Source organism: Cornus florida, unplaced genomic scaffold, assembly GCF_030987335.1.
Source record: "Cornus florida cultivar Cherokee Brave unplaced genomic scaffold, ASM3098733v1 CherokeeBrave_3.0.0_Hap2_Chr10, whole genome shotgun sequence".
Classification (NCBI taxonomy): domain Eukaryota; kingdom Viridiplantae; phylum Streptophyta; class Magnoliopsida; order Cornales; family Cornaceae; genus Cornus; species Cornus florida.
In genome coordinates, this window is record NW_026775580.1 from 115,326,974 (window position 1) to 115,344,091 (window position 17,118).

A 17,118-nucleotide genomic window follows, 5' to 3' on the forward strand; every position below is an offset into this window, starting at 1 on the left:
ATAGCAACATGTATATACAGGATAATCAATTATCTACCACGCACAACCAAATTTGGAAACACATACAGTACATGCTCTAAGTCCACAACTACTATGGCATGAAAGATGTCAAATACAAGGTATGCAACTCATTACACAAGGCAATAATATTAAAGAAAACATGCTCTCATGAGTATAAATATAACAAGAATGTTATCCAATGCTCAAAACACAACCAAGTGGATATACAACAAGTCCAACTCCATGATTTGAATATAGAAATGTAATACCCCTAATTTTAAAAGGATAATTTGGGAATTTTAATTGAGGATTTTATTGCATTTTTATTGAATTATGTGCTTGTTTGCTTAATTGATTAAGTGTGTATTTATTTAAGTTGATTGTTTAATTGTATCTGTTTATTTATTTTAAATTAATTGTTTAATGGTTATTGTATTTTATTATTTGATTAATTGGTGATTTAAATGACGTATTTTTTTTTGATAAATTGTTTGATTTAATTGTGTTAATTACATATGTGCTGAGGTGGACTAGTTGGTTAAATTGTGTGTGTCGTATATATTAGGGTTTTATTCTTTATGTAATTTAGGGTCGTCGACTTGTAATTTAAAGGGTTTAGTGGAAGCTATTATATATATACTGTATAATCCAACTTAGGGTTTAGCCGTATATATATATATATATATATATATATATATATGCTTGGTTTATGTCAGCTAGGGTTAAAAACCCTATTCACGTAGTAATTCTTGTGAGGAAAGCACAGAGGGAAGCTTGAGAGAAAAATAGAGATGGTCTTGAGAGATAACCCGTGAGGCTAAAGAAGGAAGAAGGGGTTGCTTCTGGATAGAACTAAGAGCAACGGAGGGGTTGAACAGCAGTTGGGAATCTGTCGGAAAACACAGAGTCGGTGGTTTAGGTTTCAAAGTTGAAACCGAAGGCAAGTTTCATCCTATCTCCTTCCTGTAAACTTATGTTCTGTGCATTCTTTATAGTCTCTAGGGATTAATTCAACTTTTAAAACTGATGGTTGATGCATGTTATGTTGGACTGTAACTTGTTTTATGTTTAAGTAACTGAAATTGGTTTCTTACATAAACTGTGTTGTTTTTGGTTTGAACTTCTATCAAACAATTCGTAATAGAAATTGAGGAGTTTCTAGGACTATTGGGACTTATCTTGAACCTTAAGAACTTTAAGAAAACTTTGGAATCAAGGAAGACGAACAGAGGAAACATAAACTGTTTTTGTTTTCGGTTTAGATTTTTTTTGTCAATTAATTCATATTGGAAGGTAAGGAGTTTCTAGGACAATAAGAACTTAAATTGAACCCTAGGTATGTTAAAAATATTTGGGATAGGGACGTTGAACTTCGCCGGAAGCACAGAAGATCACCAGACGAAGCAAAGACGAAGCAGAGGGGGCTCTCAGGGGGAGAGCTGGCTCCCCAATGGAGGAAGCCAGCTCCCATGAAGAGAGAGCCGGCTCTTCATGAGGAAGAGCCGGCTCTGGAAGCTTAGGAGCCGGCTCCAAGGGTTCTAAAGCCGGCTCCCTTGTAAAAATGCCCTAAGGGGTGTTTTTCTGATATTTTGTGATTTCAGGGGCTTAAATGGACTTTCTGGAAAGTTATAGGGAGTTTTAAATGTTTAAAATTAACCTATTGAATCCTTTAATCAGTTAGTATAGGCTGTGGTAGGGGACATCATGAATTATGAATATTTGTGTGTAAGCTGTCAAGGAAAGGAAGATGTAATTGCTAGTTGTTTTAGCAATTGAAATGGACTGATATGAAAAGTCATTTGAGGATTTTATATCAATGATGTATTTAACACATTAAGTCCCAGGAAAGTTGGTTATACTGTGGTATGGACATCATGTAATTTTTAACTAGAAGTTGCATGCTGTCAAGAGTTATAGAAGTTTTAGTTGCTAGTTTTATGTTAGCGAAATAAATAAACTAGAATGAAAGTACTATTTGGAAATTTGTATAATATAGTTCGTCTAGACTTTTGAGTGTCGTTATATTCGGCACAGGATTTATAGTTAAGGATTTAAAAGGATGACATGAGTTTTTATATTACTTTGCATGCCATCAAGGATATAGGAGGATTTGTTTACTAGCCTTTATTTTAGTAATTCAAACGGGCTAGTATGGAAGTATCAGTTGGGAATTCTAATATAATGTGATCAGTTTAAAATTCTGAAAATCATTATATCATGTTATGGATGTTAATTGCTGAACTAATATAATTCTTGTTCTGTCAATTATACGGGGAATGGATAGTTTAAATTGTTTATCATTACTGTAGCAATTTGAACGAATGGTTCGTGATTTTAATCATGTACTGTATGCATAATAGAATCTTCCTTATATCTGATTGCTATTATGTCGGACTTAGGATGTATTTGATGTTCTAATGAATATGCATCATTTGTGGATCATTTGCATTATATGTACCGGTATGGGACGGTGACATATCAGGGATGGATTAGATCAAAAAGCTAAGTCCTACCCCTTTATAAATACGGAATGGATTAACCAAAACAGTTAACTCCTACATGGATGCATGTCTTGTCAACTAAAACAGTTGAACGATATAATGGATGGTTGCTTTATTTTTTTATATTAGGAAGGATTTAAATATATACTTATGGTGCCGTGATACGAGCTTGAGTCTCCTGATCATGGTTGGGGTGCATATATCACCTAGGATTGATAACTAGGCCTGATGATGTTTTCCTGGTTGTTCTACTTGGGTTGAGACGGATTATGTGGGCTGGTGAACGTCCTATAGTGTGTACTTATATCTATATAGATTACTTTAGCTATTCTTGAGCTATCTAGGATGTATCTACGTATCGGGTTTATGTATGGATTGTAGTAATATAGAACTTGTATGTGGGCCTGACCCACCCTTATTTTTCAAGTGTTCGACAGTACTAAGCTTAGAGCTTGTTCGTGGTGATGCAGATACAGTCACTCACTCTTCCAACTAAATAGGATTTTCTTTCTGATTTTAGTTTTGGATTTTAATTCTGTAAAGTTTTATCATTTGGGATTATTAGGAGTCCACTAGTTGGATTCCCGAGTTGTACAGATTGAAAACTTTAAATATTATTAAAGTTTTATCATTGGAGGTTTTACAATTAGAATTTCTTTTCAGCTTAATACTTAATTCTTTTATTTTCTTTGTCATCTGTGTTCGCTTTAAAATATTAATTGCTTGATATCTCTCGGATCTGTGCCCGGACTTGATCACCCGTGGCTCTAGAATTGAGGGGTATCAGAAGAAACAATTTCTAAAACACAATTAGATCCATGGAGCCATTAGATAGAATTTAATTAAACAAAAATAATTAAATTCTTTAGATTTCAAATCAAATTCGAATAAGCTCAATTTATTATATATTAAACAACATTGCATGCTCATTACATATATCAAATCAAAAGAACAAAATAACCAAGACATCATCTTGTAGAATTTAATTAATTTAAATTAATTAAATCTCTAATTTTCCGAAGTCATTCAAATGACCCCAAATTAATATATATCAAGCACCAAGTCATAGTCACACCATATCTCAAGTCTAAAATGGAATACAGGCAAAATACAATTAACTAGAATTTAAATTAAATTAAATCCATTTAATCTCTAGATTTGAAAACTCATTTAAATCACCCCAAATTAACATACAACAAAGATCAAGTCATGGTCATGCTATATATCAAGTTTAAAATGAGTTATAAGCAAACTAAGATACATCATTAATTTCTCAAATTAACATAAGACATGCATACAACTTATATCTCATACAAAAGCAAGTAAAATCACTTAGAAAAATAAATTATAACACCCCCTACCTCATAAGAGGATTGTTCCTCTTGAATCCAAGGTTAGCAAGCACAAAATGGTAAACCCTTCTAGGGTTATGAAGAGAAAGATGAAAGGAACAAAAAGTATTCCCAAGGTCAAGCTTGAAAATCAATGGAAGGCCCTCAAAATCAAGGTTAAAGCTTAAGGCTTTAAGCTTCTCTAATGGTGGCTAGGGTTTTCTTTACAAGAGAGGGAAGAGATATAAATTAAGTGTGAAAGAATGTGAGTGGAGGAAATAGAAAGCATCTACTCACTATGTGGTTTTACACCAAGGTCAACACACACAAATCTTGGTTAATTGCACAAAAACCCTCCTTAACAACATAATTCCAAAGTGGCCTAAAAATAATTGCAAGACTTAATTTGGAGCATACACTTGTCACTCACCCAAGCATCCATTGTAGGCTTAATCCTAAGCCTACACTTGTCAACCATCTAAGCCAACAAGTGTACCTATCCTAGGTCAACAAGTGGTTCAATCTCCACCTTTCACATGTCATGATCCAAGGCATCAAAGTGTCCCCATACAAATGTCAACAAGTGGATCAATGAGAGTGTGACACTTGTCACACTTTCCGGAAATTGCAAAAAGGTTATTTTTGAAATTATCTTCCAAATTAAATTACAAAATGGTCCATAAGACGAAAAATAATTACTTTACAGTAATTACACAAATGACCCCAAAAGAAAAAAAAAATTCAAAGAAGTGTGCATCCACACCCCTAAGGAAGAAAGTACACAACTAGCATGCTTCTCTACAAAAGTAAAAATACACATAGCATGAAATTTAAATATCGTGGATGCATACAAAACCGGGATCAAATCGAACACAAAAAGTGAGGTTATGCCAACAAAGTGACAACCGAGAAAAAGACGAAAAATGAATAGTGTGATACCCTCGGATTTTCAGATGCGGGTTGGCCAGGCCCACGCCCGATTACCCTAAGATATCAAACCAATTAGCAATAAACGAACACAGAATACAATTAAGGAAACAGGAATAAATAAAAATTTGCTAAAAAGAAACTAGAATGATAAACCAAATACTGAAACCTCAGAATAAAATTAAATTAATAAAGAATTATTCTGATACATCCAAATTCTCCATTTTTAATACAACTCGGGAATCCATCTAGTGGACCCCTAATAAAATCATCACTGAGAAATGAACCACTGAAAAAGAATCCAATGTTAAACCATACAGGAACCGCCTACGTCGTCGGAAGAATGAGAAGTCGTCTCTGCTCAGCATGAACAAGATCTAAGACCTGGAACCGTCCGTTACCTGAAAAATAATAGTGGATCAGGCCCACGAACAAGTTCTATCCTAACTACAATCCAAACAGAGACCCGATACGCAGATACATCCTAGATGTCTCAACCATATCTATATAGTCCGTAAATAGATATATACATATAACCACACTACAGGACTCTCACTAGACTATGCTGAGGGTCTCAACCTGAATAGAAGGCAACATGCAAAAACGCACCTGAGTGGGCATGACTACCTAAGCCTAACGGGGTATACCTCAACCAACATAGCTAGCTATGCATCCTACTGCATATACGCTCCCTAACCGTCGACTATGAGACTCAAGCTCAAATCGCGGTACCATAATTATATATATAAAGTCCGATCCTATCCAACCATAAGAAATCCAGCTAGTCGTTCAGCTTGTTTAGTTGCACAGACTAACATAAATTAAGCGTATATACATCCTATCCAAAAACAATGTTGAGCCGGTCAACTATTCGTCGCCAAAACACAACATATAATTAGGATCTAAATGTTTTAAATAAATCCCTATCCTTCCTATTAACAGAAAATATAAACAACCATCCAATATGTCATTCAACTGTTTTAGTTGACAGGACATGAAACCATGTAGGATTCAACTATTTTAGTTAATCCATTCCGTATGTATGAATGGGTTGGAATTAGCGTTTTGATCTAATCCGTCCCTCCGTATGTCACCGTCCCATACCGGTACATACCATGCATATGATCCGTAAATGATGCATTAACTCAATCAGTATTCCAAATACAGTCCACATAAATCCATGTAGCTGATAAAACAAAATTGGAACAGTTTATCAACTAAATATCCATGACAATATCTATGAAATTGATGAGACAAAATTTAATCGTTCGTCAACTTAAAATTCAGAATCCATTCATATAATTGACAGAAAATATGCAATTAATTCTTCAATTAAGTCCAGGTTAACTCCCATGTAAATTACAAAACCAATGTTTTAGTTTAGCAATTTAAGTCCAAAACCATCATCTAGTTGAAAACCATCATCCAATTAATTGCAGAAAAGTGTATCTAATAATTCAGTAATTTAAAGCAAACATTTTACTCATGTAATTACAGGAAAATTAATGTTTCAGCAATATAAAAATCCAAAGCATGCACAGGTCCAATCTGTTAACTAAAAGACTCTACTGTGCATCTAAAACAAAAATTGGAAACATGTTATAACTCATTAAATTGCCATATTAGAACAAGCAAGTAATTTCCTATCCTTAATCTACATAATTGCAGAATGGGTTTATTAATTCAACAATTATATTCCCGAGTGTGCACAGATCAAATTTATTAATTAAATGACCCTAACATGCATTTAAAACAAGATTAAAATCATGTTATAATTACTTAAGTCACCCATTTAAAAATTTAACAACTACTTCCCTTCCAACCGTTAACAGTATGTGAATTGTCTAATTTTCACACTGATCATTCCCTTCCTATAATAGGCTAACTTATGCAATTAGAGAGCTTAAGATCTCTTGAAATTACTTTTAAAATTGTTAGTTCACTCCCAAAAACAATTTAGAACTCCAAACATAACCCAAACAGTTCCCAGATAGCTCCAGATTGCAACCAAACGTAACCTAACCAAAGAGCCTTCTCTTGAAAATCATAGAGCAGGCTCTTTACACCATGGAGCCTGCTCTATAAAAACTTAGAGCCTTCTCTAGAAACTTAGAGCCTGCTCTTAAAGGCTTAGAGCCTCCTCTGTCCAGTTTTGCTCCGTTTCGCCTTTCAGCTTCGTCTCCGGCTATTCCCAACCTTCGGTTCATCTTTAATACTGAGTTTAAGAATCCTATTTACACCCAAAATCATCCCCATGACTGGTTTTATAATCCGTCAATCACTGAATTAAACTACGCAATTTAACTTTCCTCCAACCATTAACAGTACTGAAAAGTTGTCTATTTTCCTACTGTTTAACACTTTAGCGTAAATGTATGAACTATGCAATAAGAGGTTTAAATACACTTGAAGTTTAAATTAAGAACCCAAATGCCCTCACAACACAATTCGAAAGAATTAAAATCATCCAAACGGTGCCCAGAAAATCAGAAAACACTAAAATACGTCAAAATAGGAGAGAACCTTCTCTAAAATGCAAGAGCAGGCTCTTGCAAGCATGGAGCCGGCTCCATGCCTTCTTGGAGCCGGCTCTTGAATGATGGGAGCCGGCTCTTCAATCCCCAGAGCCGGCTCTTTATCCCTCTGAGCCTCTGTTCTCCTCCAGCTACGTTTTTTCGACCATCTGCTTCAGCACCGGCCACTTCCACTCCCTTTGTTGGTTTTCAAAATTGTTCCTAGGAGTCCTAAGTATATCTAAAACCATCCCAAATCCTTACTTAAGTCAATTTGCATCAAATTAAAACTTAAAACATTTACAGATCCAACATGCTTAGAAAGAGCAAGCACTGCAACCAAACCAAACTTGCATGAACTGTAACAAAATTAATTCACGCCTACATACAGATAATTGATTAAACAAATACTAAGCATCTAAGATTCAATTTATTAGTCCATTAAAGCCCTAGAGACTATCTACAGATGCACAGAACACAGGCAACATGAGAGAGAAAGGAAAGAACTTGCCTTTGCGGTTTTGGAATCAAAACCTTGTTGCCGTCTTCCTAGGTTTTTTCCCGGCGATCATGACTGCCGTCAAGCCTCCTACTGCTCAACCTTCCCTTCTCCTATGACCAATCCTTTATCCATAGTTGAAACCCTCACCAAAGATGGTCTGTTATTGTCTCACAATTTACGCTCTGTTCCTCTCTATCTCTCTGGTACGTGAAAAAGGTTTACATATTTTTTTTTTTAAAACCCTAAGTCAACATAATGATATATTTATAGGTTTAGAAAAACGAAAACCCTAATTCTAATTTTAATCCGAGAAAGAAAAACAACCATAAAAGTTATAATGTAAGTCGGCTAAAAACGTGAGAATATATGCAACCCTAAAATTATAACCTATATTAAATTATGATTAATACCTCAAGTTTAATTATTAATAAATACCAATAATTAAAACTAACTCTATATACATTTATACCCATATATATACATGTATATACTTCCATGGGTAAAACGGTACCCATTTACACTATCCAAATAGTCCGTTAATCATATCCAAGCCCAAGTTCGATTAAAAATAAAATAAAATAAAAACAATACATTTAATTTAACATTCAAATGCCACTTCATCACGCACACTTATAATTAAATAGTTAATTCATTTAAACAACAAAACAGGAAGCCACGTAACAAAAGTCATAAAAACACCTAAGAATAATAAAATAAAAAAAATAAAATTCCAATTATGTCCTTTTTAAATTTAGGGGTATTACAAATAGTGTCACAAAAGTGAAAATGTGAAAATGACTCGATCCTCAAAGGAAGTCGTCAATCCAAAGGAAAAAGTATCAGAAACCATTTCCGAGCACTCAAGATGACACAAAGAGACGAGAAACAGAACACAGAAAAAAGGGAAAGACAACGGAAAAAAATTATCCGTAAAATTTTAGAAAAAAAAGAAAGGAAGAAAAATGACCATGTCATTATAATATCCAAGTATGAGCAATGATGTGAACAACATAAATCAAAACATGATTCAAAAGTTCAAAAATTATCAATAAGTATCAATTCCTAAACATACAAGGTATAAAAATATACTAAATATGATTAAATATGCAATACAATTCCTAAATTCCATATAATCAACATCATTGCTAAAAACACGTGCTCTAAACTCATATTATTTAAGCTCAAAAAAATTAAAAGTTTTTAAAAAAGTGTGCAATCAATCAACCAAATTACAATTACATTCTTACTTCTAAACTTGAACCACACATTGTTCTCAATATGCAATAAGAATAAAAATAAAAGAAGGGTTAGAACAATATTACCATAGCAGTAATGAATGTCATGGAATGCAAACCATCAAAGTCATAGGAAATAGTCAAGCAAGATGGTCTCCCTAAAACTTGAATACAACAACCTGTCAAAGAAAACAATTAGACACTAGGGATGGCCACGGATCGGATCGGATCGGATTAAGCATAAATCCTAATCTGATCCGCTCGTAACGGATTGGAAGATTTTGAATCCGTCACCAATCCATTAGCCCACGGATCGGATCCAATCCGCGGATCTCATCTTTCATCTCCATCTCCATTTTCTTCTCCGATCTCCTCTTAGGGTTCATGTGGTTACGCAGTCTTTTCACATGCGTCTAATCCACCGTCAGGAGTTCTCAGAAAACCTCGACAGAGCACTCACGAGCAAGAAAGATTTTCCGAGGTTGGACATGTTTATATGCGCAGATCCATACAAAGAGCCACCCACCAACTAATTGGGTCATTCTTTCTTCTTCGACTCTCTCTCATCATCATCATCATCATCAACAAATAAAACCCAGACCTTTCTATCATGTTGATTTTCTTCTTCAAATCATTCTCGATCTCATCGATTCATCATCAACAAGAACAAGAACAATCAGTTATTGGTAGTCTCTGATTTCTTCGGTCACAACTGAACCCTAAATCCAAAAGATATTCAAACAAATTTGACTGACTCTTCACTGGCCATGCGACCTTGGTTCGCTGTAATCTCCCTCTCTCGAGAGGACTTGTTCAATTCCAAGCAACACTATGGTCTCCAGATGCTTATTTCAGATCCAACTATCCCAAGTGTTCTAACACTGAAAAGATGAAGCTAATAGCTAGGCTAATAGCTATGTGGGTTTAATAAATTGTTTTTTTGATTTCTCTTTTCTGTACAAATCTGTCTCCCAAAGTAATAAATAATAAATAATATTAATATTATATATATATATATACACAGATTGGCCACGGATCCGACGAATCGGATCGAATTTTTGACAGGGTAATCCGTAATCCGATCCATGAACTAATGGATTCACATTTTTTGAATCCACCATCGATCCGTGGGTTTAACAATCCAATCTGATTCGTATGGATTGAATCGGATTCGCGAATTTATAGATTTTTTGCCCAACCCCTATTAGACACCCGTGAGAATGAATAAGTCCCCAAAAGGTATGGACTAATAAACAGTACACACACTCACATTATCGCATACATCGCACAGATTTTTCCTCGTAAAACCGTTCCCGCCCAAATCCCTTAAATGATTCCTGAAACTGGTTTAAACAGACCCGCCCCGTGGATAAATTGCCATCCGTATCAGGGAGTCACATGAACACATGCACGCACGCACGCCCCTCAGTCTAGGGATGTCAATTTTTACCCCCCCGCCGGAGCCCCGCCTCGTCCCGCCCTGTTAATAACGGATATGAGAACACTTTTTATACCGTTGGGGCGGGCATGGATATAAATTTTGTATTCGTCGCGGGTCATGGGGCGGGTAAGGGTTCAGTATACATATCCTAAGGGCCCCGCCCAGCTCCGCTAAGCATATAACTATATTTTATATATATATATATATATATATATATATATATATATATATATATATAATATTAATAACTTATTTTAGCGGCTTACCCAGTTATCTATCTCTTACAATTCTAATTTGGGATGTAAACTTGGTACTAAATTTGCTTTTGTTTTGGTTATGGTAGAAGTTGGAGCTTAAAACTTCTTGTAATTTGGTTGTATTAAACTTTTATTTTTGTTTATTATGTTCTCTGAATTATGTTATGTGCATGTTATTTTTTTATTTTTGTTAGGATACATAATTTCATTTATGTTGTGCCATTCTCAGACTTTTCACATTTAAATAATAGGAGCTTAAGTTTCAAAAAGTGGAAGAAAAAAATTTGATAGCAGGGCGAGCATGGGGGCACAGTATTTTCCAACGGGGTGGGATTGGACATGAAAATTCAACTCGTCGCAGATCTCGGGACGGACATGGACTTGACAAAAATTAAAAGGGCTTGACAAAAATTAAAAGGGGAGGGGCGGGGCGGAATTCGGAAACCGCTCCAAACCCGCCCCGTTGCCATACCTACCCCAGTCCCACTGATCAAGCACCACTATAAATGCGGCAAAGGCCTAGAAAGCACTCTCTCCTCATCGGAAATCTCTCTCTCTATATACTGTCTTCTCATCACGAAAATCTCCCTCTTATCACAAGGCTGTAGTAACGCACGCACAATGGATCGAGGTAAGAGAAAGTTGAACTCACCCCATTCAGATTCCGTCAAACTATTTCATGTCGATCACGCTCGTTCTGGTAAGCAATCTTTCTTACACACTCAAAGTGTAATTTAGTTTTCAGTAGTATGGGTTTTTATTGGCTTTAGAGAATTAAACTGTGCTGTTTTCAATATTTTTCTTTTTCCTTAGGGATTGTATTCTTTTTTCTTGATGGGTTGGGTTTAGTTGGGTCTTGTTGTTGAATTATGTTCCTTCTTTCGATGCGTTCAAACAAAAGATGTTGATTGTCAATTATGTTTTTGAAGTTTGCGCTGCTGTGAACAAAAAATTGTTGTTTTGACCCTTCTGCATTAATTGCCTTGTTCTTGGCTCTTTAATATGGATTGATATTAATTAGGCCCATGTTCTTGAATTGGATTTGATTTCTGAATTCTTGTATAGAAAAATTATTATTTATCCTTTTATATTTTTCCTTTTCTTTTTGTTTGTTGATGGGTGATAAACGATTTTGAATTTTTGAGGGAAATGCATTAGTTTGATGGTTTATGTGTATATGTTATTTTTTTATTTTTTGGTTATCCAATATTACTCTTTAATCTGTTTCTATTTTGAATTCTTGCAAAGAAAGATATGGAAGTCAATAGAAGTTTTTAAGTTTGGATTTTCGATGATAAAATGCTGATATTGTCATTAATGTGAGCATAATTTTCTTTTGGTTCTTTGATATGGGTCTCTCCTTTTGAGGTTGAATATTTGAAAGGGTCTGAAGGTAGGGTATAAATTGGTGGGGGTGGTTTTGAATTTTGATTCTTTTTTTTTCCCTTTCAAAATACATTTATGATTTTCAGAACTCTGCTACATACCATTCTTCTGGATCTTAACCAGAGATAAAATAGATAAGGAAACTACCAAAAAAAACTTAGTGGAGGAGATTAGGAGAATAGAGGCCCAAGCTTTCCCCTCTTTGATGCATCATAGCTTCAGGTGTCTTGAGGAATGGTATTAGTTTTGTGCTCATTGATGGTGCATAGGTGGTAAATAAGGCTGGCTTTAGACTTTCATTAGGGAATGATAGATGATTAATACAATTTGCCATTGCTTTTTGTCTAGATGTCTTGACTTTGTGAGAATCAGATGACTGTTTATTCTTGAAACTACAAAGTACATGGCCAGTCAACTGAAGGCCTATGGTTGTCCAGATGTTATATGTTATGAAGAGAAGATAAGCTGGAGACTATTTATAAGTAACATTGCTTTTGACTGTTGGAGAAAGTTGGTGGACTGAAAGTTAACACATTCTGAAACTATAATTTACCTGCAAAACTGGTGGCCTCTCTTAGTTATTATAGTTATCAGAGCATTGTATTAAGTTCTTTACAATGTGCAGAAGCCTCTTTCAGGTGCTTTATTTCTTTTGCTTCGCAGGATGCTCATTAGTGAGAGTTGAATTATGCTTTAAGTTTTGTGTAAATGTGTTTGTGTTGAGTATGAAAATCTAATACTGTACAAGTTCTATATGATGAAAATGTTTTTAATGGCTAATGATTTGTTTATATATATGTATAAATAAATTTTGTTGTTGTGTTGAGTATGAAAATCTAATACTGTACAAGGTCTATATGATGAAGATGTTGTTTTAATGGCTAATGATTTGTTTATATATATGTATAAATATATTTTGTTTTTCCTCTCGCCTTTTTGGCAAGCCCAACATGGATCTTATCAACTTCCTGAGACTTTTGTAGAATTGCTATTACTTTATCAGAACCCTATTCTTGAAATTTCTGAACTGTCCCTAATATGATGATGTTTCCAAATTGCACTTGTAGCTTTATTTTATCTGATAAACTGTCATGGATGGTTTACAAGGGCTAGAAATGGGGAAGATCCATACAGTTTTCGAACCAACCTTATTGCACAAATATTATTTAGTGACCTCAAAACCCTAAGCCAACTTTCTTGGTGAACATTGGTTTAGGTTTTAGCTAAATGGATAAGCGATTCACTATTATGTAATACTATCATCAAACTAAGTTAATGATTATGGTACCACAAAGCCAACTATCAATTTTTTGCTGGTTCTCAAAGAAGAGAATATAAAAGAAACGTGGTTGGAATAAGGCAAGTAATCAGTCCCTAACATGCTGATGTCTAACAGCTAACTAGGAATGGAATGGTCTTTTAGTACTGCTATCAAGAGTTTAAAATGTTTTTTTGGCACCTGCTATAAGGATGTAAAGTAGTAGTCCCTTAGGCTTTTGGGTTGATTTGGAAATTTTTTAGCGAAGCTTGTGTCTGGAAGGTAAACTTCGTTCAAATAATTCTTTGAGACAGGATGATGCTGTTAGTTCTTTTTGCTTCATACTTTTGTTAACATTTCCTGTCATAATCTGTCTATAGTTTCATTAACTTCCTCTATGATTCCACTGACAATATAGCTGATGCTTTTACAGGTAACTGGAGAAGTTTCATACCGATTGGAGTCAGGTTTAATCCGGAAGAGTGGGAACTCTTCCTCTACCTCCGCTTGAAGGTAGAGGGGGATCCTATTCCTCCGGAAACAATAAGAGAACTGGACATATATCAATATAGTCCCTATCAACTTAGAGCCCTCTACGGGGATGGGGATGAAAACAAAATGTTTTTCTTGACCCCGATACATAAGCTGGGGACAAGAACTCAGAGAGAAGCTTGCCAGTATGGAACCTGGCGAAAGATGGGGAATATATCATTTACAGATGGCTCAGCAACTATTGGATGCAAAGGTGCATTTAGTTTTGAGTGGAAAGCAAATGCTGGGCAGGGAAAATTTCTGATGAAAGAGTACCTCATTGAAGGAGTAAGTGAATGGGCGTTATGTGAAGTTCATCCTGTAGAGCAGTCCAATAAACAAAATACAGACTTGGTATTTGATAACTGGTTCGGGGAGAAAACATCTTTGAAATTAAGGGATGATCTTGAGTTTTCACTTCCCTTCCTTCTCCTAAAATAACACTGCATGGGCAAGACATGGAGGTCTTGGCTTTACCTGCTCCAACTGTAGCCAAAGCCCACTTTTGTTCAGTTGAGGGCTGTGCTGTGAAAATGTGTGCCCCTTCAAGTGCAACATTGAAAGACAAAACCAATTTTTCTTCAGCTGAGGGAGGGCGTGCCATTTATGAAAATTTGAGGAAGTGTGTTTCTTTTCCTGGGGTGGCTGGTTTTGTGGAACCGTTCTGTGCTCTAGCTCACTCATTGTCCAAGTAAGTTACTAAAACTCAGGTTCTAGTGTTTTTCTTTAGTTTTTTTTAACCCAATTTATGACAAAGAAATGTAATGTGGATTAAATTGCTTTCCATTGTCCTGTTAGTGACAGTGAAGATGATGGTACGGCCGAATTCAGACAATGCATCCGTCTACTTGCTGATAAAGTTGATGTCCTGCGGAGAGACTATGAACAGCTCAAAAAGGTTTTAGAAGAAAAAGAAAGAGTTGGTAAAGACTATGTACATGAAGCATCAGCTTGAGAAGCAGGTAAGTTACTCAGGTTGTTTTATGGTATTAATGACTTTTGGAAGTATCATGTCATAAGTATATTGTTGGAGTGGATATTGCTCAAATTACCTTTATCCATCCTAATCATGTTGGGAGGAATTCTTGTGCTATATGTTTCTGGCATACCAAAAATGTGAGGGACATACTGGAAGTTCTGCCTAGTTGTAGGCTTGCTTATACAAAATCAACTCGCCTCTTTTACTGTATTTGATGTATATTTGTATGAATGAAGTTAAAATTACTCATTGTATCTGTATAAAATGTGGATGCTTGTGACTCATTTAAATGTGAAGACATGCATCTAATTTCTTTATTTTTTATAATGATTTTGTTACAGACAAACGGAGAAAGGATATCTTTTGACCGCTTGCAAATAGATGACATCGCTGCATTTGTTGTGAATTCAGCGAAGCTATCAATCAACATTGCCCCAATTATTATATGTCAAAGGAATGCATTGCATTATTTTCGGAGCATCTTCCCAAGAAACCTACCTATATCATTGGGAAAATAGTCAAAAGATTGAACGACAAACTGTTGGGGAGGGTAGCACAGATTTGTTGACGTTGAACGTGGGCTCAACTCTAAGTCTCCTTGTTGGGAGTGAGTACTTCCTTGTGACAGTTCGCCGACTTCTTCCTTAGAGATGCACCTAACAGAAGCTTAGATGCACCTAACAGAAGTGACTTGCCTCAAACTAAGTGGACAGCTATAACATAGATAGCTTTTCTGCAATGTTTGTCCTTGGTGAGGATCTAGTTGGTCTAAAATGTGAAACAAGGGTAGGGTGATCAGTTTTGGGGGATGAGAGCAGTATTAGTGTGGTTAAGACTACTTAAAAATGAACCATGAATGAAGAAAGCTTCTAACAGCTTTAACCAAGTCAAATTTAATGGTATCTCCAAGTTTCGACAGAAGAGTGGAGTCAGACCATTAGGACTACGTAAGGTATGGGGCTGCATATCAAAAACTCCTCAACCAAGGTTGTGAAATTCTTTAGTACCCATGCACAGTAGTCATCCACCAATCTTCTCACTGTGATGAATAATAAGAAGAAGGTCATTAGAGTCACCAAAAATGAGCCATTTTTCACCCGAGTCCTCCTTTCTTGCTCTAAATAGTTCCATTGTTCAGCTCTCACTTGTGATATTCGTACCATACACAACTGTAAGAATCTAGTTCCCTCTTCTGTTGTCCTTCACCTCCAAGGTAACTTCGAAGTCACATTAATTTGTCAATCACACCGAAAATGTTGGAATCTTAATTTTCCACATAACACTTTATACCACCTGCTCTCAGACCATTCTCCTTGATTGCTAACTGAAACAAGATTCAACCCACTTTAAACATTTTTCCAATACAATTAAAAAGTACTTTTTCATTTAGGTAGGTTCTTATGTTTTGAGGTAAAGATGTAAGTCGTCAACCAAATATCAAAAAAATAAAAATATATATTTTTTAAAAAATATTTTACATTACTCTTTTCATTAACTCCATGAAAATAAAATAAAAAATAAAAATCCAATCACTACGGTACCATTTTTCTGTGTAAAGAAGTGGATATATATAAAAAATTACTCTTTATCTGTGTGTAAAGAATTACAACCATTTTTCTTCCTCCTCTCAGCATGTTATATAAAAAAAAATTACAAATACTGTGCACGAATTAAAATTACAAATACTGAGCAGTGGAATAAAAACAAAGGCCATGGCTTTCGACAAGTTGGGCACGAATTATTCCTCCACAACCACCCAAAAATGCATCTGGTATGAAAAACATGGGAGCAAGATGTTCTAGTCATCTCCGTCTGAGCACTTAATTCATCAACACAAATCGAGCATTTATCACCGTCAATAAACTCCTCTTCCTCAGCGTGCAAGGGTTCAACTTCAACAAACCCTCTTGGTTCGTCAATCGCAACCGCTCTAGTCGGAAAATACCCCTTTTCGCCCAAAAATTCTCTTATAAGGGCCAAATAGAACGTCACGTCTGAACTGTAACTATCACTCGGGTCATCCTCTGCTTCCTCGGTATCGTAATCTACCTCGTAATCTGAATACCCCGACGAGTCAGAATCCGGGTCGTAGTCGGTGTCGTAGTCGTATCCCCGCGTACATGGAATCGGAGGCAACATCGGCGCTGTAGGCGAAAGATTGAGATCGATGTCGGTGTGATCAACGGTTCGGATTCGATAAATCTCGGCCACAATCACAATTTTGGGCAAATTAGGGCCCAGACAATTCTGGGGGCAA

At 35.6% G+C, this 17,118-nt stretch overlaps 1 protein-coding gene across 1 annotated transcript; it reads left to right on the forward strand.

Annotated features, from left to right (window-relative positions):
- The first annotated feature begins 11,254 nt into the window (after positions 1 to 11,254).
- On the forward strand, positions 11,255 to 15,157 carry LOC132277589 (NAC transcription factor 29-like). Its single transcript, XM_059779428.1, has 3 exons — positions 11,255 to 11,407; positions 13,785 to 14,573; positions 14,681 to 15,157. Exons 1-2 carry the CDS (start codon positions 11,329 to 11,331, stop codon positions 14,321 to 14,323), a joined length of 618 nt encoding a protein of 205 aa, XP_059635411.1. The 5' UTR covers positions 11,255 to 11,328; the 3' UTR covers positions 14,324 to 14,573; positions 14,681 to 15,157.
- The last annotated feature ends 1,961 nt before the right edge of the window (positions 15,158 to 17,118 follow it).